Source organism: Pholis gunnellus, assembly GCF_910591455.1.
Source record: "Pholis gunnellus genome assembly, chromosome: 17".
NCBI classification, from domain to species: Eukaryota; Metazoa; Chordata; class Actinopteri; order Perciformes; family Pholidae; genus Pholis; species Pholis gunnellus.
In genome coordinates, this window is record NC_136544.1 from 21,459,481 (window position 1) to 21,487,187 (window position 27,707).

The 27,707-nt window shown below is 40.6% G+C and overlaps 1 protein-coding gene across 1 annotated transcript; it reads left to right on the forward strand.

The window, feature by feature from the left end:
• Nucleotides 1–4: 4 nt before the first annotated feature.
• On the forward strand, nucleotides 5–26,959 carry doc2a (double C2-like domains, alpha; the record flags this gene model as incomplete). Its single annotated transcript, XM_079178188.1, has 10 exons — nucleotides 5–317; nucleotides 3,182–3,261; nucleotides 9,867–9,941; nucleotides 10,516–10,625; nucleotides 11,913–12,039; nucleotides 12,504–12,563; nucleotides 20,687–20,922; nucleotides 23,334–23,415; nucleotides 23,883–23,979; nucleotides 24,337–26,959. 10 exons carry the CDS (start codon nucleotides 5–7, stop codon nucleotides 24,471–24,473), a joined length of 1,317 nt encoding a protein of 438 aa, XP_079034314.1. The 3' UTR covers nucleotides 24,474–26,959.
• Between the last annotated feature and the right edge of the window lie 748 nt (nucleotides 26,960–27,707).

Below are 27,707 nucleotides of genomic sequence, written 5' to 3' on the forward strand. Positions count from 1 at the left end.
CTCTATGACGGTGCGGAGAGGAAAGAAGCTCAGCATCTCCATCCAGGAACACATGGCCATTGACGTTTGCCCCGGCCCCATCAGACCCATCCGACAGATCTCCGCCTACTTCCCCCGCCGGTCCCCCACCTCCCCCGGCCCCGTGTCCCCGAACCCGGCCTCCTCCCCACTGGCCCTCAGCCCCGGGATGGGCGGGGCTCACCTCTTGTCTCCTCTGCTGGCCCTCGGCCGGCCCGGCGGTGGCGGCGGGTCTTTGTCTCTGACCAGCAGCGTGGACACGTCGGTGGAGATCAACAGCTCCGACAGTGACGACTGCAGTGAGCCTCGCTGTCGGCATGTGTGTGTGTGTGTGTGTGTGTGTGTGTGTGTTACTGTGCACCTCTACACACCTGTAGCTGCTTTTAGCATGACTCAGCATGTTGCATCTAGACTTCAGGTAAAGTGGTTAGTGTTTCCATCTAAATGTAGCACAAATTTTAATCAAATTTTCTCAAAATTTAGCCAATGCTAAAGTGCCTTAAAGCTGCATTCTCTCTAATGTCCATCAGTGGATGCAAAAATAAATACATCTATGAGAAAATTACCTTACTTCTCACTTCATTTAATATCTAAGTAAACGGCCCAAAAAAAAAACAATCACAACAGCAAAAATCAAAGATGGTGACATCCAAAATTCCAAAGTTGAGGCTCCAAAACAGCAGTCTAACAAACCAATGGGGGGCATCATGTTGATAATGTCTAATTCTTATATTCAGTCCATGGTTACCACCCATAATGCAGTAGGTAGCATCGTCTTGGTTTTTGGCCACCGCCATCTTCTTTTTGGCCCGTCATTATCTGGATTTTTGTCAGTCACCATCTTTTTTTTCCGTCTCTCGCTATCTATTTTTATGGGCCTTTCCTCTTAACGTTCAGCCTTCGCCATCTCTCTTTTTTTGGCTGTTGCCATCTTCTTTATCCAGCCGTCAACATCTTAGCTTCTGGCCGTTTACTGGTGTAATAAAATTAAGAGGGAAGTAAGGTCATTTTCTCATGAACTCAGCTGAACGGAGTTCATTAAGTCTCGGCCGTCTGAAGATTTCGAAGATTCGATCAGCACTTAATAAGCCTGTTGGACTAAAGCTGACTCTGCTGCTGTGCTGTAGGCACATTGGATGTGAAGACTCATGGTCATGGATTTTGATTCTCTTTATCAAATAAAAAGGATCCTGACAGTTTGGTTGGTCTATTGGTCTGACCAGAACCTGCTGCAGGACTGAGGGAATGTAAAGATGCTGCAGTGCGATCAATAAACAAAAACACCAGAGTCCAATTTATCTGACCACGTTTACCCCCGAGTTCAGTTCAGAGAAACAACTTATGAATAATTCATGTATTTAAGTCAAAATAACATTAAAAATGCAACACGTTATGCGCCCACATCTCGACTGGATCAGACATTTAAAGAGTGTAATTGGCCAGCAGACTGCAGATAAAACAGACACATCATTTGTGTTGGAATTGGCTTTCAGGTTTTCCAGCATCATCTCGCTGAATGAATGAAATATGAGCTTTCTGAGAGGTGAAGGGGAGCGAGGAGGAGATCAGCCTCAGTGCTGAAATAAGAACACATTGTGATGAACGGCTGGTCTCAGAGCTGCTGCCTTTCAGATCCACTCACAGAATAATTGGGAGTTTCTATTTCAACATGAATTCATCATCAGATGTGTTGTGCAGCCACTGGCTGATGATTTTATTTGTTTTCTAATAAAATGAGATTCATCACAGTGTCACAGTGTGACAGCCTGCCGCATGCAACTAAAACTCCAATAAAAGAGCGAGAGCGCCAGACGGAAAGAGACACGAAACAATGACTAACAGCACGTGTTGTTAGCTCAGATCTCCTCGCTGCAGAGCATTTTCACTGTGCGGTGACGTCTGCAGGATGCTGAAGCACTGCGTTTGTTGCTGCTGTATGTTTTTACAGCAGCCAGTTGTCTCTGAGCCGGGATGCTGGAAGTCAGTGTAGGCGGGTGGAATCAGAACCGCAAGCATTCAGATTGTGAGAAAAAGAATGTAAATGTATGTGCACCATACTGAAGCTCTGAGATATATCTCTGATCTCTGCATCTTAGTTAGTACAAGTACCTCAAAACTCAAATAAATAAGGTACTCGAGGAAATGCATACTGCTTAATTACTTTCCACTTCTGCAAAACTGCCATCCGATCATGGTTTTAGGTTTCAGGTCGTTGATATCAGATCCTCTGCAGACTGAAGCTGCTGCTGATGTGCTGCTTTTGATGCACGACCAGGTTTCAGAGATAAGATGCAAATAATGTGAAGTGTCTCTCAGATGGCAGCTGTGACACTGATATACATTTAATTTCAGTCCCTTATGGAGAAAACATACCTTGACGCCCAGACTGAGAGACACACTAAACAACTACACACAGCCATGGTCGTCTCTCTGCAGTTATTTTACGTCCCTTTTCTTGTCTCTTGGTGGTTATTTGTCTATCTGTAGTCATCTTGTGTCTCTCTGTTGTAATTTATTTGTCTTATTGTGGTCATTTTGCATCTTGTTGTGCATCCCTTAGTGGTCGTCTCTGTGTAGTTGTTTGCGTGTCTTGTCTGCGTCGTAGACTTGCCAACATGAAATGGAAACAGTCACGTCAGAAGTTCCAGAAGCTAAACAGGATTTGGGAAACAGTCCAGGTTGATTAACACACAGCAGCTTACAGATAAGCGACAAAATACATTATGTTTTGTAAGCAGTGGTTTGTTGGTATTTCTGAGAGCTGATGCCTAAAATAGATGTTCTAATCCCCGTGAATCATATTCTGTTTGTATCGTCTTATATAACTGCACTGGAAGAACACCAGGTTGTGTTTGGTGTGTGTTGTATGAACACGTACCTTTCTACGCTGTACGAACTGTAAGACGCCCTGACGAATGTGTTTCCTCTCCTTCTAAGAGGATTTTCCGTGTTGACATGTGATGTGTTGTGTTCAGCTTCATGTGACAGCTGCTGCTCCCCTAAATTGGATTTTCAATCCTCTGCATGCATGCTGAGACATTTCTCTGTTCTCTCGCATGCTTTTCAATTTATTCTGACTGATTTTCAACAATGTCATTATTTTTCTGATGCTACTGATGCGATGGTTGTAGATCAGGTGTCTCTCCTGTGTTTCCCCCCTCAGCTGCTCTGGGAACGCTGGAGTTTGAGCTGAGATACGAGCGGAGCTCCAGTGAGCTGCACTGCACTGTGCTGCGGGCGAAGGTAAGCACGCTCTCCAAACCACTAATGTGCTGCTCCGACAGCCTCCACCGCTCCGCTGTCTTCCCATTCAGACACAAGAGGCTCGGTGCTCTTTGTTGAATCATCTCTGTTTCAACGTGGGAATCACAATCAGCTGATTAAGATTAATCTTCATTTAACTGAAGAACCCAAACCAGGAAGAACAGAGCAAAAGTATATTCTCACTTGTGAGCAAACCGACAAAAGACACATCGACTTCCAGACAGGAAACAGGAAGTGAACACGTGGTGAATAATGGGACCTTCTTTCGACATTAGTCAACATTGACCAAACTAACCCAACAGCAAAAGACAAACAATGATTTGGTCTCTTTCAAAGTGGGCCATGAATTACACATCTGATGTTTGTCAATTCAAAAGATAATTTAGCAAGTCAAGAAAGTCTCAGTATGTCATAGATTTGTCGTAGTATCATTAGGTTTTGTGTGAAAACTGACGTTAGCTTGGTTTGGTAGCTAACTCAACTATCGTCCAACGGGCCTTTCTCAATACTCGTACTTCTCTGTAGTTGTGAACTCGTGGACTTGTGAAACGTCATCAGTCTCAGCCCAAGTACTGTTCCAATTCAAAGTTCACATCGAGCCAAGCCAGGTCCAAATGCCCGGATGTGGCTCCGCCCATTTTACCGGGGACGCATCGGAGGTGACTTGTCTGTACTTGGGACAGACAAATATTTTGGCAAGTTTGTCAAGATTCAGCCGATTTAAAAATCTGTTCCAACGATTTGGGAGATGTGAGGTGTTGGTAGCGGGACCGTCAGTAAACCAGCACCGGGGGCTCAGCGCTCATGTTACCCGCCTAGAACTGCCTGATCTCAGGGAGTCTTTTTGAAACTTGCCGCTGGTATTCGTCTCTGTAGCGTTTTCCTCGTCGGCAAAGAGTCCAGCAATCCAGATCTGATCCACATACATATATATACACACAATTACAATTATAATACACACACATATATTTATATATATATATTATATGTATATATATATCTGTATATAATATAATACACTTCTATAATAATACATAATTTTTTATTTTAAATTAAAATGAAAAAAGCATGGTTGTCATATTTAGTTTGATTAAAAAAATACTTTACAGTAAACAAACGGATTAAAGTCATTAGCAAGACCCGCTGAGGTGGTGATATCATCAAGTAAGCTGCTGTTCCAACTGTCCGTACTGCGTTCTCTGGACTTGGAGTCCAGACTTCAAGTCCATACTCCAAAAGTTCACAAGTCCATACTTGTGAACTTGGGTATTGAGAAAGGCCCGCTATCTAGCTAGCTAGCTAACTTAACTATGTTCTAAATGTAACGCTATCTAGCTAGCTAGCTAACTTAACTATGTTCTAAATGTAACGCTATCTAGCTAGCTAGCTAACTTAACTATGTTCTAAATGTAACGCTAGCTATCTAGCTAGCTAGCTAACTTAACTATGTTCTAAATGTAACGCTATCTAGCTAGCTAGCTAACTTAACTATGGTCCAAATATTAGGTTTTCTTAGCTGATGTGTTTTATCCATCGTCTCTTTTTATCAGCCGGGAAGAGAAAGAACGAGTGACACCTCGTTGTTGGTGTGAGAACATGCTGGTATGAAACATACAGATATCGTAGCTTCAGAGAGAGACTTACAACATTTTTAAGTGTGTAGTCTTTCTAGAAGAACTTTCAGTCTTATACTTTGACAGTTTTACAACAAAATGCTTCTTGATGTGTAAAATTATCTTTTAAACTGACAAACATAATATGTGTAATACATGGCAAACAGGATCAACTAATTATTTGTCTCTTGCTGTTGACTAAATTTCCCGAAAAAAGGTCCCATGTTGGTGAACCGGGGACCGGACTTCCCCTCCGCAAAATAACATTTGAATATCCTGGTTTTATCCAGTAGACGGCAGTCGTTATGTATATTCATGAAACATTATGAGGAATCCAACTACTAAAATGTCATGATTAGGAACTGAATCCATCAACAACAGTAATAAATACACAGATACATTCGTTTTCAGCTTATTAAAGTCTTTAAGTACGGAAGTTACGTGACAAATAAGTCAACGTTGACTTTTGGTTTCATGCTGGACACGAACGACGTTTGTGTGCTATCGTGTGGTCTGACAAAAAAAACCATATTCGAAATCGTTCAGTATTTTAAAGCTAACCTGAGACCAATCCAGCTTTATTTGAACCAGAACACGTCTCTGCACTACGACAAAGCAACAGAAGTGTCATAACTCAGATCAAACTGCGGCACCGGAGAACGATTTAAAGTGTCAGAAATAGTAACTGAGGACTGTAAAGAGACAACCGGCTGCAGCAGACACCTGGTCTACCTGTCCCTGAGCTCTGTGTGTGTGTGTGTGTGTGTGTGTGTGTGTGTGTGTGTGTGTGTGTGTGTGTGTGTGTGTGTGTGTGTGTGTGTGTGTGTGTGTGTGTGTTATCCTCAGAGCTCAACACCTGCTCTGGAGCTTTGCTGGCTCTTAAACCGTTGACATTTCCTCTACCTGCCTCACATTCACTACCATAATGATTCATACCTGTGCTGCTATTGTTCTCCGTCCTCGGACACATTACGGAATAAAAAAATACTTTCTGTGTCGGTGAAAGTTACCCACAAAATGAAAGAAATGCCACAGGCTCAATAAGTCTGAATTTGCACTGAAATACTGTCAGGGATCTAATTAATATTTGACACTACGGCCTCGGTGGAGGGGGAATAAAGGAAAAACAGATTCCTGCTGATTTCACGGAGGATGAGAGCAGATTTCCTTCAGTATCAGAAGTGATAACAGTCTTTTTTTGTTGCTTTGAGTGATGCTTTAATTATATAAAACACATTACTCTGTAATCACACTTTATATACACTATGTTCATCCCACAGCAGAGACACAAAGACTTCCACTGGTCACAAAGATGTGTTATAGTGATCAACATATTTAACGCATTTAAGTACAAGATAAATACTGATCAATATATGAACTGGTGATAAACATGCTCATTGGTTTGTCGTCTCCTTCCAGTTAATAGCATGAAGACAGACAACGTCCTCGGAGGGAGCAAGTTGAGTTGGACGCCAACAAAAAGTCAACTTTGACTTATTTGTCACATAACTTCCGTACTTAAAGAGAAGCTAACTAAACCCTTAAACCACTTTTATAAGATAAAAACTAATGTAAAAGTGTATTTATTATCGTTATTAATGGATTCAGGTCCTGATCTTGACTTGAATTCTTCATAACGATTGCCCTCTACTGGATAAAACCTGGAGGAGAAAGTCCCCGGTTTGAATTGTGTCATTAATTACAAACATGTCTGTCAATTAACATATAATTTAACACTACAGAAAGTAGCATTTTGTTGTAAAACTTCGTAAATACGTAATTATAAAGACAACACACCAAAAAGTGTTGTAAGTGTCTTCTCTCTCGAAAGCTACGATGTCTAAAAAGAGACGATGGATAAAACACATCTGGATAGAAACGTTGCATTTGTAACATAGCTATGTTAGCTAGCTAGATGAGCTAACGACCATGTTGGTGACGTACGTTGTGCGAGACAAGAGATGTAGTTAACTTAGCGGTTTCACACACAAAATCACATCTTACTATGACAAAACTGCAAAACTTTGTCTTTTAAATTGACAAGTTAACGCTATCGTACATATTTTCTCTGAAACAAGGTCCGATGGAGGACTTTTTCTCACTATATGGAGGCAGCTTTTGTCTCCAATCAACACCCCCTCCTAATACACCAACATCTCCCACAGATGGAGAAAGTATTAAGCTAAAGGTTTTGATATCAGACAGAAAGAGCAGCTTTATGTTATGGCAGTGAGGGACGTGTTAACGTATTTCACAGCCTTGGTTTCACATGTTGAATGCCAAACGGATGCATCGTTCCTGATTGGGATGCTTAAAATCTGCCAACAGATGCCTCCACTTATGTTGATTAAGAACTGTTGGATGCTGACATTTAGCATGAAACATTTAGCATGAAACATTTAGCATCTTAGCAGCTGTTAAACTACAAAATAATCAGTCTAATGCTGGATTTGTTTCCAACATGGTGCTGTTCATCAGAGAAGATTTGTTTACATAAATGTGTGTTTCAAGACAAAAATACAATCTTTTGTGAATATATATTTTTTAATAATGAATTCATGTGAACCCTCACCCATTCAAGAAGTTGTTATAACCAGAGCAGTGCGTTAAAGTTCATGAACACAGTTTTAATATTTACGTTTGAAATTTACATTTTTGCAGTTAAAATCATTTCAAACCCACAAACGCACATCTGCTGCAGAGGTTTAGCTTCATCAGCTCACTGCAGCGCTGCATGAGCTGCTAGCTTGATAGTTTGTTTATTGGATTATATCCAAAGTGGCAGAAACGAAAAATAAAATGTCTGGTTTTGTTTCACCAGGAGGAGACGTAACCTTCAGTTAGCGGTTAGCTGTAGCTGTGAGTTAATTTATTCATGTTTTAAACAGGAGACAACCTCGGGTTCTGTAGAGCTGCATTCTCTCTAGTGTCCACCAGGGGGCGACTCCTCTGGTTGTATAGAAGTCTATGAGAAAATGACTCTACTTCTCTCTTGATTTATTACCTCAGTAAACATTGTAAACATGAGTTTATGGTCTCAATCTCTAGTTTCAAGTCTTCTTCAATACAGCATGATGTTCATTTAGTAAATGATGGTCCATTTAGAGTCACACAGACCATAAAGCAGGGGATGCTTTAGGGGCGGGGCTACACAGTGATTGACAGGTCTCTACCAGAGACGTATACGGCGTCTCTACGTCACTCCTCCTCAGTCCACATATGGTCACTTCCTGTTTACTGGTTGATAAAATAAGTCAAGATGGCTCCACCAACAATAAAATACTTCTTCTGTGTTATAGCATCAGTAATAATATGATCTATATGATAATATAACTCCCACAAGAAGTGTATTTTTACCGATCAGTTAAAGAACTGAGTACAAACGTTCATCATGAGTTCCCGTCTCTCAGGTCTCAGCCTCATTAAAACAAAATGTACAGAATAAATAAAATCCGTCGCTGCAAATGTCAAAGCTGTTGAAATGAATTTGGGAGTAATCTGTCACGGAGCTGATGAGGTCACCGGATTCTAATCGGGGGTTTGATCCTCCGGGCGTGTGTTTAAATCATCCGTCAGCTTCTGATTCATCGTGATGTCATCAATAATCATCTGTTTACACTGAGATTCATCAGGAAACTTTGGAGTTTAAAGAAATAATGTTCTTTTTACTGCATTGCTTTGACAACTTTAGTTAGAGATTGAGATCATTGATCAGCTGATGATGATGTATTATTATATAAAGTCATTAAAATGAGCTCCACCTTTACCAGCATTAAAGACATGAACACATTCATCATTTATTCAGCAGAATTAGTACTTTTAGTACTTTTAGTACATTGTGATGTTAGACTGTGGTATTAGAACGTTTACTTCAGGAAAAGATCTGCTGATTATATTCTAGATTAATCAATTCATGTTTTCCGTCGAGTCAAAAACTATTTCGATACAAAAGTGAAAATATTCACGATGGATGAGCAGGAACTAGTGCATGTTCCTCATGTCTGATGCATTTATCAATTGACTGATTTGTGATTGATCGTTTCAGTTTGGTGTGTTTTGTTTTGTCTTTTTGTCTTTAACCCTCTGAACCCCAAAACCTCCAGCGTGATGGAGAAGCATGTTTCCTGTCCTTGAACACATCGTGTGTGACAAACGCATCAGAACACTCGAAGCTGAAGATATTTAATCAAAACATCTCATTTAAAATCTCTCCTCTCATAAAGCGTTTCCTTTAATGATCGATGTTGTTCTGCTCTAAAGACGTGTTCTAGTTCTCTCTACTTCTAGTCATGGTGGTTCTGTTTCATAGAGGAGCAGGACTTTTATTTTGAAGGGAACATCAAGACCACAGAGAGAAACGTCTGATCTTCTAACCTCCGTTGAGTTCAGGTGTTACTGATCACGGGAATGAAACCAATCAAACTCTGACCTCCTGAATAATTAGAAACAACTGTTAAGTGTCTCATGATAAGTGAGTCAAATGTCTTCACAAAGTGCTTAACAGTGGAACTACAAGCATGAACAACACAAAGGGGCCTATAGGGGTCTATAAGGGGCCTATAGGGGCCTATAAGGGGCCTATAGGGATCTATAGGGGCCTATAGGTGGTCTATAGGGGGCCTATAAGGGGTCTATAGGGATCTATAGGGGCCTATAGGTGGTCTATAGGGGGCCTATAAGGGGTCTATAGGGGCCTATAGGGGTCTATAAGGGGCCTATAGGGGCCTATAGGGGTCTATAAGGGGTCTATAAGGGGCCTATAAGGGGTCTATAAGGGGCCTATAAGGGGTCTATAAGGGGCCTATAGGGGTCTATAAGGGGTCTATAGGGGGCCTATAAGGGGCCTATAGACCACCTATAGGGGTCTATAGGTGGTCTATAGGGGGCCTATAGGGGGCCTATAAGGGGCCTATAAGGGGCCTATAGGGGCCTATAAGGGGCCGATCACAGGAACCTGCTCTCTGTCTTCAGGGTCTGAAGTCGATGGACTTCAACGGTTTGTCCGACCCGTACGTCAAACTCCACCTGCTGCCCGGAGCCTGTAAGGTGAGACCCGAGCTCAGGCTGAACAAGCTTCATCAACACTGACATGAAAATACCAAAACTCTTTAGTTTCACTTTCACTCATTTCACCAACTTCATCTCTGATCATAACCGCAGAGTATTTATTCATTTTTAGAGTTTTAACCCTTTAAAAGTGTAATTATTCTCTGTAAATCACAGCGATCAGCAACAACAGGGATTCTGATTTATTATGCTTTTGTGCATCAAACCAGAAAAATAAAATGTTCAGAGAACATGAGAACATGTTCATATAAACAAGTAAAGAGATGGAAAGTTTAACATTATAATTTGAATGTTTATGTATTTAACCTTTATTTAACGATCACATTAAGATTATGAATCTTTTTTTTTATGTGTCTCTCTGTCCTAACTGTCTCTGTGTGTGTGTGTGTGTGTGTGTGTGTGTGTGTGTGTGTGTGTGTGTGTGTGTGTGTGTGTGTGTGTGTCTCTCTCTCTCTCTCTATGTGTGTGTGTGTGTGTGTGTGTGTGTCTGTCCTAACTGTGTGTGTGTGTGTGTGTGTGTGTGTGTGTGTGTCTCTCTCTGTGTGTCCTTCAGGCCAACAAGCTGAAGACGAAGACGATCCGTAACTCTCTGAATCCAGTTTGGAACGAGACGCTGACTTACATCGGGATCACAGAAGAAGACATGCACAGGAAGACGCTCAGGTGTGTGTGTGTGTGTGTGTGTGTGTGTGTGTACTGATTATACATCCTTTGATGAGGCTCAGAGACGCGTCGACGTTGAGGTTTGAGGCTCAGTTGTCGTCTTTGATTAATTCAACAGAACTCATCGGTGTGAGGAGCAGTGAACAGTGAACACATCGTTACCTCTTCACACAATCCACCGCGTCATTACGGAGAAATCGTCTTCCTTCAATGACGTCTGTTTGTTCTGTTCTAGAGGAGCTCAGTTCATGTCGATGTTTTCATGCCTTCAGTGATGAATCCGTGTTTCTCCCGCTGAGCCCATAATCAGAGGCGAAGCCGAGCTCATCGAGTATTTATGAACGACGCTCTCAGGAAATGTAAAAAACAAAGTGTGTCTGAAAACGATGGATTTTATTAAATGAACACACTTTCACTCAGAAAACACACAAACCTTCAGTTCAACCTACGATACTGACCCTTCGCTAAGTCCCGCCCCCTGATCACAGACTGTCCAATCACAGCGCAGCATCGCTCTGCTCCACAGACTCTCATCACTGGTTGGTTGGTTTATTTGGAGCTCGTCAAAGTTGAAAGTATCCTCGTATGATATCCTACGAAAAGTTACTCGTTGGTGCGTTTTGCTACGAAAGTCCAGCAACATTTGTCAATTCACACTTGTTACATGAATACGATATTTTCAAAATAAACTTCAATCTTCACAGGAAACGACTCAGTTAGGTTGAGACAACGAAATTACTAAATTTGAGCAAAAGATGGTGAAATAATTTGTTAGGTTTAGAAAAAGATCGTTGTGTAATAGTGATATTCTTAAAGCAGATAAACGTTTATAAAACGTTAGCAGAGCACGTTAGCATATCATTAACTATCGTTAGCACCTCTATGCTACGCTCGCTACTGAATGTATTTTAATGTTATATGTTAATTAAATGTTAATTATATGTAACAGTGGATCACTTCTTAACTTTAGCTTCAATCTTTATCTTTTTAACATGTTTGTAAGTATTAAGAAAAAAGACAATCATATAAAACCTGTTTCCTGGACAAAGAACATGATTATTATTATTATATTCAGTATAAATAAGAGAGAATAGAGACACAAGACTCCTTCAGAGCTTCCTGAAAACATCCAGGTTCCTCTGAGATTTCACCTTTTCACTTCTTTAAAGCTTTAAAACAAGAAAAACACATTTAGTGGTTCATCCTCCTCTTCTTCTGTTTCCTCTCCCTGTTTCCTCTCTCCCCTTCTGTTCCCTGTTTCCTTGTCTCCTCTCCTGTCCCCTGCAGGTTGACAGTGTGTGACGAGGACAAGTTGACTCATAATGAGTTGATCGGAGAGTCTCGAGTTCCTCTGAAACGAGTGAAACCCGACCAGACGAAACATTTCCACACCTGCCTGGAGCACCCGCCCCCGGTAACCCCCCCCCCCCCCCCCGCTCTAATAATGGTCTTTGTACACTTGTGAGGACACTCTTTGTTCCCTAGTCCCTAACCCGACCTGATGTCGTCCTCGCTCACTGAAGGAAACAAGAATCACTCTTAATACATGATGCTCATAAGTTATCCATCCACCAAACAGGAAGGAAGGGTTCCCTGTACTACATCTCAGAGGTACATGTAGTACTTTTTACTGTACTACATCTCAGAGGTACATGTAGTACTTTTTACTGTACTACATCTCAGAGGTACATGTACTTTTTACTGTACTACATCTCAGAGGTACATATTGTACTTTTGACTGTACTACATCTGATTAATCAATCCTTTAAGTACATTTAATTGATACATACTTTTACATAGTTAAAGTTTTGAATGCAGGACTTTTACTTGGAGTATTTTCAGTGTGGTTTTAGTACTTTTACTCTTTTTCTTTTTCAGCTTCCCTCTCCGACCGCTATGGGCGAAGCGCTTCGAGGAATATCGTGCTACTTAAGAGAGGTAAGAGTCTCGTTGAGCTGTGAGGAGGAGACACCAGACCAAAGGTCCTGAGGTTACATGAACATCAACAGGTTTCTGTCTCTTGACTCCACTCTGGATTGACTTCTGAATTCATTAGAAACGGATCCGTGTCTTTCCTACTGGGAGAGTTAAAGTCTTATTGAGGTAAAGAGGAGATTCCTTCAGAGAAAAACGTTAAAAAACATAAAATAAATGTTTCAGTGAGATGTTTATTTGAGTAATTTAATTATTGTTCACGGAATTTTATTAGTGTCTATTTCAATGTGTTCTACTCTTCGAGGAATCTTATTTAACCAGATCTTATTTAATTCATCTTTATTCACGGTGGATTTCTGACTTTTCGTAACAGGAGAGGCTCAGGTGTGACTGTTAACATGAAGTATGACACAGCTAAGAGCGCTAACAGCTAACAGGGCTAAAATAGCTCACAAAGCTAACAGCTATTGGGACTAATGCATCCAACAGAGCTAACACAGCTAATGGAGCTAATGCAGCTAACAGGGCTAACACAGCGAACAGCTAATGGAGCTAATGCATCCAACAGAGCTAACACAGCTAATGGAGCTAATGCATCCAACAGAGCTAACAGCTAACAGGGCTAATACAGCAAAGACAGATAATGTGGCTAATACCGCTAACAGAGCTAACAGCTGACGGGGCTAAATGCTAACTCTACTGAGTGCACCTTTCTAGTTCTTATACTATATGTTAGAAGACTAGTGACATCATATTAATAGTTTCAATAGTTACACCTCGTTGTTAACATAATAAGTTACATCTTATTATTGATGTAATTAATTAAACCTAAGTTAAATGAGTTAAGGTGAGAACTGTTGACTTCATGAATTAATGAACACGGCGTGTTGAGAAGAACCTGAACGAGTCAGAAGGGATTAACTTTGCTGCTAATTAAGGATTAGAGTAGAAGCACTAAACTATAGTGATATTGTAATTGGCCTTTGTTTGTTTTTTGTTGTGAACACGTTTAGTTTTGTCAGACTTTGTGTTCCACTGTTTTCTGTTTACCACATTATTTAGAGACTAGAATGTCAGAGGAAATATAATCTGCATGTTGAAGAGTTTCCGCTTCAGTTTAAGTGACATTTGACTGTTAACGTCTCTGCATCCTGTCGGGTTCAAACCCGTAAGAGTGAGTTAAGAGGCACTTCTTCTTCTGCAGCATCCTGCATTCAGAGCTGCTTTAATATGGTCACTTTCCCACTTTTAATTCAAACCAAAATAATATGGACCCATGAAGCTACAAACCACATCGGAAACAAGGGAAAACAGAGTCTATGGTATAAATACATGTTTGTTTGGTCCAAACAAATTCAAACTGATTGGAGCTTTAAACTTAAAAGAGTTGATTAAATGGCCCAATTATATTTATTTAATCCTTCATTGAAAGGATCCATCTCGTTCATCGTGAGAGAAATGTGTAAAAGAATCAACAGATTTGAATCACTCAAAGACACAATTATTTTATTCATTTATACATTCATTTTATTCACTTCTTCCAGGAAGTGTAAGAGCTCTACAGACTTTGCTCATCTCTGGATTGTTCTGCAAAATATAGAGAAACACAGAACTTTAAGGGGTCTTTCAATTACTAAGCAACCAAAACCTGCGATGATGATGATGGTGATGAAGTTGCAGTGGTTTAGCAGTAAGCCTCACTGACTAAACAAAGATAAGTGGATTAACCATTAATCCCTCACAGTAGCTTTACTGTTTGATTTGTCTGCGACTGTCCGAACTTTGAACCGGATATTGTGACGTCCTTCAATAAAAGGTGAAGCAAGTAAAATGTTCTGTAGGACAGTGAAGCTGAACTGAAACGATTTACTTCTGCTCCATTAAAGCGCTTTGCCGTACCGTTACATTACGTCGTTACATTACGTCGTTACATTACGTCGTTACATTACGTCGTTACATTACGTTACGTTGTTACGCTACGTTGTTACGCTACGTTGTTACGCTACGTTGTTACGCTACGTTGTTACGTTATGTTGTTACGAGTGCTGGGCAAGTTAACGCGTTATTATCACGTTAACGCATTAATTAATTAACACCGACAATTATTTTATCACGCGTTAACGCAGTTTTTTTTTTTTATTATTAAGCGGACATTTTTAACACAAGAACAGCGAGCGGTGAACAGCTGTTTGTGTGGCGTCTCTTCCGTCTCTTCCTGTTTCCTTCCCCTACATTCCCCTGGGTCCTAAGTCCCTCCATGTACAGCTTCTCATCACCCTCTATGTACCAACGTACATTTATAACAAACACCTCACATATTACGCTAATCAGCGTAGCATAGTGTCTGACCTACATACCAACAAAAGCAAAAAATAAATGATTCATTTAAATTATTTCTTTAGAGTTTTTAAAGTGTTTAGTTTGTAATATGTATAATAATCATATCATTTAGTTATCACTACTGAGAGTTTAACAAACATTAAAACATGACGTAGATAGGTTTCAGGTTTCAAGATGTATATTTAAATTCATCTCTGACACACATGAAGATAAAGTTGTGAACACCGGCTGAATAATAAAATAAATATATAAATTATATATATATATATATATATTAATATATAATATAAAATTATATAATAAAAGTTCGCAATACACTACTATGAATTCATTATTATTATAAGAATTGTAATCGTTGGCCAGCACTAGTTGTTACGTTATGTTCTTACGTTGACAGCGTAACGTAACAACTGGAAATACATAAAAAACTTCCGTAACAACGTTTCGTAACAAGCGTGAACTCAAAGGTGACTTTTGGTTTTGCACATGGCCTCAACAGAGGCCTCCTGGGTGAAAGTCCTGGGTTTGTTTGACCTCGCTCGTTATTAAACCACATGACTTTTAATAATGTAAAAACGTCCACACAAGAAAAACTAATTCCACGTTCAAGGTATCCGTGGTTTGCAGACACCTTTGACCTTTTTTAAAGTCATAAAACACGGCACGACGGAGAAGAGTTCTGGAGCTGTTTGCTTCAGTTTGAAAGGTTGAAAGTAGCGGATGTGTCACTGCTGTTGCTTCTTTCTGCTGCAGACGTTCATCACGATCTGACATGCCTCAGAGCTTAATGTGCAGGTTGACACTAATTGAAAGCAGGATTTTATTGGACTCGCCTCACACTGTGACAGGATCGCTGCTATTCAACAGCGTGAGCAGAGACTTCCTGCTGAGAGGCCTCTTCAGCAGCTGTTTTATCACCAGGGAAGGTCATTAATTACATTTTCCCCAGGTAACGTGATTCTGAGCACACCTCCATGACGGTGAATTAATTCAGTTATTGACCGTGATAATCCAGCGACGCAGTGTCACCCAGCAGCAGAGACGCCGCGTGGTGCTAATCTAAGGATAACTCTGTGATATTTTATGATTTTCTTTTTGTCATTAAGCTCCATTAATACCAGCAGTGAATGTGTCTCCTGACAAGTATCCTGATGTCTCTCTGAGTTCCATTGAAACACATCAATGAAAATACTCACGAGGGCACCAGCAGTCGATTCATCCGCTGCTGAAAATAGTCCTCAACAAATGCAAATTAAAATGATTATAATTGTAATCTTTGTGGTTTGGGTCCGCAAATGTAATTTGTTGACGATAATAATAAAAATAGATCTAATAATAATAATGATAAACTTCATCTATACAGCATTTTTCAAAACATAGTTGCAAAGTTATTTTTGTGGTTAAACCAGAATTAAAACAAAATCCGACAGTTACAATAAAACGTAATTGAATAATATAAAAACAATAACAATGATAAGACTTGGTGTGCGAGCATTAATTAAACACTAACGCTTATAAAACAATACGTTTTGAGAAGTGATTAAAAGACTGATTCTGTAGCTGAGAGAAGTTTAATAAAAATATAGAATTTCTCCAAGTTTATCTTAAAAAATAAAAAACAACATTCAACTTCAGCTCAGCAAAACAGAGGATATGATGTTTGAATGTGTTTTATGACAATATATGGGTTATTTCTTACTCAAACAATAAAAATAGATTAAAACGGAGACAAAACAACGAAAGCATCTTCTCAGCTACAGACGGTAGACCAGAGGAACCATCTGGAGGTCAGAGGGCATCGATGTGAGAGAGACATGAGGATGAATGAGAGACAGCCATCACAGCAGCAGTGAGAACGGACATGAAATGACTCAAGTTTAAACCCACAAAGGAGTCCAGTCGATCCGCAGGGAGCCCAGAAAAATGATTTTTCTGTCCTGAATAGCTCGAAGAAAAGTAAACAATTTCAACAGAAACTCTTCTCACAGTTCAGTTCGTGAATATGAAGTCACGTCACGTAGCTGAGCTCCTTTCAAACTTCAACTTCACTTCTTAAAGCCTCCAAAGATACGAGACGCTGAAGCACAGATACGAGGAGCACTCGACACGGAGGAACCAGAAAAACAAGTCCTTTTGGATTTGAAGTGACACCTGAATGAATTACTGGAACAAAGATTATTAAAATGGCTCATGAGGGCCAAACCATGTGAATTTCAAGAAAGAAAATCATAAAGGGTCAAAGAAATAAGATGAGAGAGACTTTACTGTCATCCACCTGTAGACAGTAAAGGAACAACATTGTGTTCTGACATTCAGACGACACATGAGGGGCAAACAACAAGATACAAAGACTACAAACATGTCGGACATGTGGAGGGTGGAGGGACTTGTTGGTCTTGATTCAGGTCTTAACTCGAGACTTGTTGGTCTTGATTCAGGTCTTAACTTGGGACTTGTTGGTCTTGATTCAGGTCTTAACTCGAGACTTGTTGGTCTTGATTCAGGTCTTAACTCGAGACTTGTTGGTCTTGATTCAGGTCTTAACTCAAGACTTGTTGGTCTTGATTCAGGTCTTAACTCGGGACTTGTTGGTCTTGATTCAGGTCTTAACTCGGGACTTGTTGGTCTTGATTCAGGTCTTAACTTGGGACTTGTTGGTCTTGATTTAGGTCTTAACTCGAGACTTGTTGGTCTTGATTCAGGTCTTAACTTGGGACTTGTTGGTCTTGATTCAGGTCTTAACTTGGGACTTGTTGGTCTTGATTTAGGTCTTAACTCGAGACTTGTTGGTCTTGATTCAGGTCTTAACTCGAGACTTGTTGGTCTTGATTCAGGTCTTAACTCGGGACTTGTTGGTCTTGATTCAGGTCTTAACTCGAGACTTGTTGGTCTTGATTCAGGTCTTAACTCGAGACTTGTTGGTCTTGATTCAGGTCTTAACTCGGGACTTGTTGGTCTTGATTCAGGTCTTAACTCGAGACTTGTTGGTCTTGATTCAGGTCTTAACTCGGGACTTGTTGGTCTTGATTCAGGTCTTAACTCGAGACTTGTTGGTCTTGATTCAGGTCTTAACTTGGGACTTGTTGGTCTTGATTCAGGTCTTAACTCGAGACTTGTTGGTCTTGATTCAGGTCTTAACTCGGGACAGTGAAAACACCTACATGGGGAACATTTGACTCTGATCGTGTATATTTGTTAGGAGCATTGCTCGTCTGTATTCATCACAGGTTGTGAGTAGAAACGTAATCTTCATATAAATTATTGAGGAAAACCTGTGAAAATGCAGATCACATCTCAGCTCAGTCCAGAACCTTTACGAACCTGCCTGGAGGGTTTAGAGTCCTTGAAGTCCTTGAAGTTGACCCTCAGCTGGTTTTATTTTTCAGTTTCTAGAGCCGTGAGGAGGGTTTAGGACGGATTAGGTGGAAACTCACTGACCTCAGGGTTGAAATAACCAAAAAAAGAATCATATTATTTAGAAAAAGAGTCAGAAAAGCTTTCGATCTTTTTGTCCGATCATGACTCTGTTATGAATGCAGCCTCAGTGTGTTGCAGGTACATTCAGTTATTAAATATTCATCAGGCTTCATGCTACAGGCCTGGTTTCATGTTACACTATATGCTGGAGGCTGTTCTGTGGATCTAAGGACTTCATCATCATTAAAGCTGAATATTAAAGGTTTCCTGGAGGCCGGGGTTTGTTTGGCTTTTTGTTGTTTCTTATATTTTCATTGAGGTGAAATTCCTCAAATCTTGAGCTTTGGTTTTAAGAATAGTTTGAGAGATGTTCAGATAGAGTCAGGTCGTGGTTAGCCTAGCTTAGCATAAAGACCGTGAGATGATTTCCGAACCATTTCTCTACAGGCCTGCTTCTCTAGTTATCTCAGAGATGAACGTGATGTTTAGCTGAACTCTACAAAGAGACAAAGACAGAATAAAGCGTTCTGTAGTCGTCTTCTCTCCGTGTGAGCAGATTACAGCAGCAGTGAATCCTTTGATCTGAATTAGTCATTGTTGTCCGTCCTCCAACTGGAGTCGTGTCCAGTAAATGAAGCCGTCATGAGATTGAACCTGCGGACCTGTTTTCAGGCCTTTGCCTGAGTTTTCTTGATTTATTTTGAAGGTGATTTTTTATTCACACTCCTGAACAGTATTTGGCGTTGATGCTTGTAATGCTAATATCAGCAGAGGGTAAACTGCAGACCTCTGTCCAACGACACTATAACGAACTGAAGACGTGTCGGAGGACATCAAACAACTGACCACAGCTCGGATTTAGGCGAGAGAGTTTAACTGGTTCACGTGAAGCGTGTGTATATACTTTTACTGCAGTAAAGGGTCTGAATACTTCATCTGCTGACTGATGTGAATCAGATCTCATCTGATGCTGCTGAGCTGCTGAGCTGCTCCGACTAAACGCCATCGATCGGCTTATTTTCTGACCTTTCTGCTCTTTTCTCCTCTGAGCTGCAGGTTTTATTGTGAAGGTGGGAACCCGGAGCTCTCGGCAGCCGAACGCCGGCTGAATTTTGCAGGACGTTGTCGCCTTTTTCTTTTTTCTTTGATTCAAACAGACGCAAACTAAAAAGCTTTAAGAGGAGCAGTGAGAAGGTCAACGCGTGAAGCCGGATGATCAAAGAGAGAGAATCAGGTGCTGAAGTGTCTGAGAGACGGAGGATCAAACTATTGATCTCCTCACGACCACAAAGACCAAATCTGCTGTTTTAATGAGCACCATCAGCTGGAGGAGGAGCGTCACATGAGCTCCTCTTTTTGGGAACGTTTGAGCATGAAAGTAGAGAATAAATATATATACATATATATATACATATATATATATATATATATATATGTATATATATATATATATTTCTGCTGTCACATGAAGCTGAGTGCAGATATAAAACCTTCTGACAAAGTGAGTATTTAACTCACACGACTGATAGGTTTCTGCTGTCGGTGTCTTCCTGGATACATATTTTATTCCTATATTTCTATGTTTCTCTGGACGGTGGTTAAACGATGAATCCTCAAACAAAAGTTTGTATCTTCTGAGGAAATGCTCTCTTTGTGTTTCAGCATCATGTGTCTTTTCAAAATAAAGTTCTGTCTTCACAGGAATCAGCTGAGTTGTGTTTAGGTAAAGATGGTGAAATACTTCGTTCGGTTTAATAAAAGATGAGGAAATAAATATCCTGCAGGAAATGTTTACCACTTCAGCTTCCGACTCGGCAACGAACCCCGAAGAAGTCGTATAAACACGTCTAACAATGTCGGTAAATGTTGCTAATAGCTTCCGCTAACCGCCAAACGCTCACGGCTGCGGCTAACGTTAGCATCAAGCTAAACTAAACTATTAGCAATATTTGCTTCTGTTGTTCGTCCATCGTTTGAAAACCTTGCAGATTGAAGTCGTGGTCTCCTCTTTTATTCTTTGGTGTGGGGGGAACATTCTTTAAAAATCTGTTTTTGTACATTATTATTAGCAGCTGAAGGTCTGAGAACAAACACCAGAACATCCAGAAAGAAGGAGTCACAGACAGAAAGCTGCTGGCAGTGAAGCCTCACACTCGCTGTCATCACTGGATCTTTAATAAACTAATGCATCTCAATAGAAGACAAATGAATCCAAAACCTCAGATATTGAAGACAAATACATTTTAATTTCTCTTGCGTTTTAGTTTTCTGCAGGTGTTGTTCCGTTTGGAAAATGTCTCCATCGTTCGTTCTGAAAACCTAAAACATCATTCTGTGGTCAAACTCATCTAATCTGACTCTGTCCACAGTGGGAGAACGAGCAGCTGCACAGCCTGGAGGAGAGAGGACGTCTTCTTCTCTCGCTGCAGTTTCTGCCTCCGCTCAGTTTGGAGGAAACGGACGTAGAAGGAGGAGGAGGAGGAGGAGGAGGAGGAGGAGGAGGAGGAGAAGGACGTCGGAGTGGAGGTCTCTGTGTGGGCGTGAAGCGCTGCGCTCACCTAGCAGCCATGGACGTCAACGGGTTCTCCGACCCCTACGTCAAAATGTAAGAACTCGAGTGTCGCTGCAGGTTTTAAACGTCTCGACTTCATCTATGAAGCCGAACATCACAAATCACTCATGTTCCTCAAAGTGTTGAACAACCTGTGCAGCACAGTGCTGGGTCTACACAAACACAAAGAACTGTGAAGAATCAAAAAGACAACAAGTGAACTCACAACAAGGTAAACTCATAATGTAAACCCAGTCCAGCAGTAAACGTATTATAATGAAACCAAGGTTGAATATTTATTTATTGAAGCAGCTTCCGTCCTCCACTCAGCTCTACTGTATAGACTGTCCAGCACTAAGTAATGACGAAGGAAAAGGAAGGTAGGAAACAAGAGTAGGGAGGAAACAGAAACACAGTCAGGAGGAAACAGAAACACAGTCGGGAGGAAACAGAGTCGAGAGGAAACACAGTCGGGAGGAAACACAGTCGGGAGGAAACAGAAACAGTCGGGAGGAAACAGAAACACAGTCGGGAGGAAACAGAGTCGAGAGGAAACACAGTCGGGAGGAAACACAGTCGGGAGGAAACAGAAACAGTCGGGAGGAAACAGAAACACAGTCGGGAGGAAACAGAGTCGAGAGGAAACACAGTCGGGAGGAAACACAGTCGGGAGGAAACACAGTCGGGAGGAAACACAGTCGGGAGGAAACACAGTCGGGAGGAAACACAGTCGGGAGGAAACAGAAACAGTCGGGAGGAAACAGAAACACAGTCGGGAGGAAACACAGTCGGGAGGAAACAGAGTCGGGAGGAAACACAGTCGGGAGGAAACAGAGTCGGGAGGAAACACAGTCGGGAGGAAACACAGTCGGGAGGAAACAGAGTCGGGAGGAAACACAGTCGGGAGGAAACACAGTCGGGAGGAAACACAGTCGGGAGGAAACAGAGTCGGGAGGAAACACAGTCGGGAGGAAACAGAGTCGGGAGGAAACACAGTCGGGAGGAAACAGAGTCGGGAGGAAACACAGTCGGGAGGAAACAGAGTCGGGAGGAAACACAGTCGGGAGGAAACAGAAACACAGTCGGGAGGAAACACAGTCAGGAGGAAACACAGTCAGGAGGAAACACAGTCGGGAGGAAACAGAAACACAGTCAGGAGGAAACACAGTCGGGAGGAAACAGAGTCGGGAGGAAACAGAAACACAGTCGGGAGGAAACACAGTCGGGAGGAAACAGAAACACAGTCGGGAGGAAACACAGTCGGGAGGAAACACAGTCTGGATTTAGGGTTTCTCTTTGCTCTGGTTTCCTCGAGGGACTCTCTCTTTAAGAGGAGAGTTGTGTCCGTTGCACACCGTCTGAATACAAACACAGCCAGAACAAGAAGGCGTCTGACAGCTGAGGGCTGGACTGAGCTCACAGAGAGTTATCGGTTTCATGAATCTCTGCAGCTTCTATCCGACCATCAGCATGCAGCGTCTCTGCTCCACTTCAGCCAATACATCACTTTAAGAAAGGGGTCAATATTCCCTCTAAGGTCCGATCCGTCTGGCTTCATTATGACCTTCATGCTGTCCGTTATAGTCTGGCTCTTATTTAAGCAGCTTTAGTGTCTTATGAAAGATGACGCTCTGTGAACGTGACTCAGTTTGATTTATTATTAATAACCGCTTCATTCATGATGATTTACAGTCTGCAGGATGAGAATAATCCTGTTTGCTCCGGAGCCTCAAACTCAGTTTTAATTGACACACGGCATCGTTTACACTCATGTGGTTGTTTCCTCTCATTCACCACTCTGTGAGATACATGACGCACACATCAAGCTGCTGTTTAACACACAATACATGATGTTAAAGCTTCTCATCACCTCTATGTACCAACGTACATTTAGAACAAACACATCGTGTCTGACCAACACACCAACAAATACATGATTCATTTAAATTATAGTTTTAGTTTTTACATTTGTTTAGTTTGTAATATGTATAATAATCACATCATTTAGTTATCACTACTGAGAGTTTAACAAACATTAAAACATGACGTAGATAGGTTTCAGTTTTAATCGCCATAAAAAATGTTAATCGTTGCACAGCACTACTATATATATATATATATATATATATATATATATATATATATATATATAATAAGTACAATATAATAGAAATAGATGGTACAATGAAATAGGAAAGAAAATAATAAGAAATAGAGAATAAATATAAAAATGCAAAGTATAATAGAATTTAACAATTTAAAAGAAATGTGATACAATATAATAGAAACAGTTAAAATACTGCTTCTCAAGTTACTTTATTGTTTCTCCTGTTCTAGTGTCAAAGTACAACAAACGTATGTTCTTCCTCTTCTCCTCCTCCTCTTCTCCTCCTCTTCTCCTCCTCCTCTTCTCCTCCTCCTCTTCTCCTCCTCCTCTTCTCCTCCTCCTCTCCTCCTACCATCAGATACCTGAAGCCTGATATACAGAAGAAATCCAAGCACAAAACGGCGGTGATGAAAAAGACCCTCAACCCTGAATTCAACGAGGTGAGAACGCTGAAGATGAAGCAGCAGACGTGTCCGTTCATTGTTCAACATATAAACTCCTAATTTCATGAACTAGAAGAGATTATTTAAGGATGCTACCTCACTAAATTCAGATGTACACGGATTAATACACATTTACTTTAGTGAGTATTTATATCTGATTGATGGTGATGAAGGAAATATAATAATGTCTTAAATGCAAAACAAAATAAGTAAAATCTGGGGAAAATTCATGAAAAAGAATTACGATAGAAATGTATGAAAATGATCAGTAGACTATATGATGTCACTGGTGTGTTTGTAAAGGAGCTCTGTGACACAAACACAATACTAAAATATATATATATATATATATTTATATATCAAATATATTACGTCACCAGACATAATGAAACCACTCAATGGAAGCAGGTTGTTTCTTCACGCTTTAACACACCTGGACTGTTTTCTGATGTGAATCTCTGCAGGAGTTCTTCTATGAGATCTCTCTGCAGGAGCTCGCCAACAAGACTCTGGAGGTCACGGTGTGGGACTACGACCTGGGACGCTCCAACGACTTCATCGGTGAGACGACACCGACGACGGGTCACGAGCGTCACTGTGTGCACGGAATAAAAATGAATGTTGTCCAGAATATAAACCTGCAGTTTGAGGAGATAATCTCTGAATAAACAGACGTCATCGTCTGGTTCAGCTGTAAAATACTAATTAATCGAGCAACCATTAAGAGTGTGTTTGGTATTTTACCACCTGTTTTACTGATTGGGTTCTCCTCTATTTTTTATAATTACACATTTAATGTCTACAATAAAGAAAGGTAAAGATTACAGCGGTCATGTGATTAGAAACTGGTGGAAGCTGCACACGTGAAATGAAAAGTGGAGTTCAGACGTTAAGAGAAGAACACTTCCTTGTTTTCAGGCGGCGTGTGTCTGAGCTGCTACTCGCAGGGCGACGGCCTCCGTCACTGGACGGACTGCCTGAAGAACAAAGGCAGCCGGGTGGAGAGGTGGCACATCCTGACCAATGAGCTTCCACGAACCATCGGCCACGACTAACCCCCGGCCCTCAGCATCCGGGGGGGGGGGGCCTCTTCTGCACCACAAAGATCGGCAGTTAATGTGAGCGTTTCATAGCCGCCATGACGGGTGGAGGAGCGGCGTGGTGGTGTGCCTTCATCATCGATCGGTGAGTCATCCTCCAGGAGACACTTCATCATCAGCTCCAGACTTTCACATATTGGACCGAAGATTTAAAGAGAAACCACAGACTTGTTCTTCAGATTCAATTTGCATGTTTGTTTTGTTTTTCTAACATATGGATTTGTTTTGTAAATGAAGAAGAAAAAAAAAATCTAATTTCTATTCGGGACTTCTGGTGTCATGACGCCGTCTGTGCATGTTACAGTCAGAATGGCAGTTTATATTTCTCCGTCTATATTAGTGATGTTTATATTTGATTGTCAAGAGGTTCTCAGGCTGGTCTCTGCCAGCATTCGTTGCCAAACCTACAAAAAATAGTAATTCGTAATCGTAGATATCCCACGGAATTATCCATGTATTATCAATGTTATCCATGTAATCATGAACAAGAATTATAAAGACCAGGAGACAACCTCCGGAAGACAAAGCTTCATGTGTTAGAGCTGCATTCTCTCTAGTGTCCACCAGGGGGCGACTCCTCTGGTTGTATAGAAGTCTATGAGAAAATGACTCTACTTCTCTCTTGATTTATTACCTCAGTAAACATTGTAAACATGAGTTTATGGTCTCAATCTCTAGTTTCAAGTCTTTTTCAATACTTCAATTTTCTTCAGGAATTTGTTTTAATAGTTCTTTCATCTCAGATAATGTCGGCCATGTTTCCTGCCATGTGAAGACGAAGACAATATAAATATATATATATATCCGTCAGTCACATCAGTTAAATGTTCGCTACGTCAGAATTTATTCGGCAAAGTTGTTTCCATAATCCATTTAGTGCATCAACTCTGGCTCTTCTGACCCACAATCCTCTGCACATATGAGCAAGAGGGTCAAATTTCAAGGTGCTATGTTATGAGGACTTATTGAATGCGTACTACAAGAGTACGTACTACATACAACAGTACGTACTACAACAATACAACAGTACGTACTACATACAACAGTACGTACTACATACAACAGTACGTACTACATACAACAGTACGTACTACAACAGTACGTACTTTATAAGGGCAGATACAGTAGCGGTTAAGTCCCGCCCCTTTTCTGGTTGACCATGGGAACTTCTTCGGAAAAAAACGACACACCTAAAAGTGTAAGTGACGTCTCTCTGAAGCTATGATGTGTTTAGTATCACGATGTTTTCACACCAACAACAAAGTCTCACTTCTTCTTTCTTTTCCTGACTGATAAAAAGAGTCGCTAATAAATCACATCTGGAAATATAAGGTTGCTTTTGGAACATAGCTAGCATGCTAGACAAAGTTACATTTGGAACATAGCTAAGTTAGCTCGCTAGCTAGCAAGTCAAGCTAAAGGCCATAAACTTCACTGAGCGATTTCACACAAAACTGAACGTTACAACAACAAACTGAGACTTTCTTGACTTGAAAAATTATCTTCTCAATTGAAAAACGTTATATGATAAATTCAAATACAAACAGGATCAATAATTATTTGTCTCTCGTTGAAATAAGGTCCCATAATGTCTCTATAATGTCTGCTCCTCTGAGACGTGTTAGCTGGTAAGAACGCGTTAGCTAGCTAGAAGCATGCTAGCAGCAGAGAGTCACAGTAGCTCTCCTAGCTAGCTAGCTCACTTAGCAAGCTAGCTAGATCAGTGGCTAACGGGACAGAAAGAACGAGTTGTTGGTGAGAACATGGTACAAAACGCACTTGAATGCCATTTTTGGGGTGTTTAGTGTTTCTGATGACGTATTTTCAGTCTTATCCTCTTTTATGACAATATATACTTTGTTGACGCGTAAAATTATCTTTCAATTTGACAAACATAATATTCACAGCACAATTCAAACAGGAATCAAAACATATTTGACGACCGAACGTATTTATTCTGAATTAAGGTCCCATTGTGGAAGGGGCGGGACTTCATCGTATCAACGTGCCTTGTTACGGTTGCTCGGCTGTGATTGGATCATTTCTGTTCCGGGGAGGGGCTTAGCGAACGAATCAAAAGATCTTAAACTTCTCCATAAAGTACACGATCCGTCATCAACTTCCATTTCTAACCTGCTCTGTAACATTTCTATTGCACTCGATGAGAAAACTGTGAAAAAAACTATTGCATCCTATTGTTGCCATGACGATGACGATATATCAAGTGGTTCTTCCTCAGTGTCGCATGATGCAATATGTTGATATACTTCTTTATGTCTCTATAATCCCGCTGCCTGTTTTCTAATTCAAAGTGTTGAGACATGATGAGACATTCAGGTACGACTCTTCTTCTGTTTACAGTCTTCTTCTTCTTCTTCTTCTTCCTCTTTTATGCACGACTGAATGTATGAACGTGGCTTTCTATACGATGTCGTCAAACTGTTGTTGACACTGATCTCGTGGAACAGGTGTTCTCACATTTCTATCAGGTGTGTTTTTGTGAACGATGCAACAATAAATTTGGTGTAAAATAAGTGTGTGTTGTGTTGGTTGACCCTCTGCGGGTCGCTGCTGCCCCCTGCAGCCACGGCGCAGAACTACAGACGCACAGCACCAACATTCATCAGTGCGCAGCTGATTTACTGCGTTTCTAACAAGTTATTCCGCTTTTTAGTGGAGAAATATTTCATTACAAGTACAATCAGAAATACTTTGATAATATATAATATTAATTTGATCAGCAGTGAAATGTGTATGTTAGTTGCTTTATAAGCATATAGAAATGAAAAAATAATAGAAATAAAGGACTGTGTAAATATTATGTACATAATGCTACAATATATGCAGAAAGTACATTTACAAACAAATAAAGAAATATGTGCATCAATCAAACAACCACAGTATAAATATAATGTAATGTAACACATATAAATGACTGTAACAATTAAAATAGAATTACATCTTGACATGTACATGTAATATTAACTGTGGAGTATTTCACAGTTAAATTAATGTACAGTTTAGTCATAATTCCACATAAGAGTAACACCTTTTAGTAATACACCTGTATATTATAACAGTAATGATCTGCTGCTGACCCGGACGGGGGAAAGAGCACTTTGAGGAACTCTAAACCCGACCAGCGCTGGACTCTGCTGGACTCTGCTGGACTCTGCTGGGCTGTCTGGG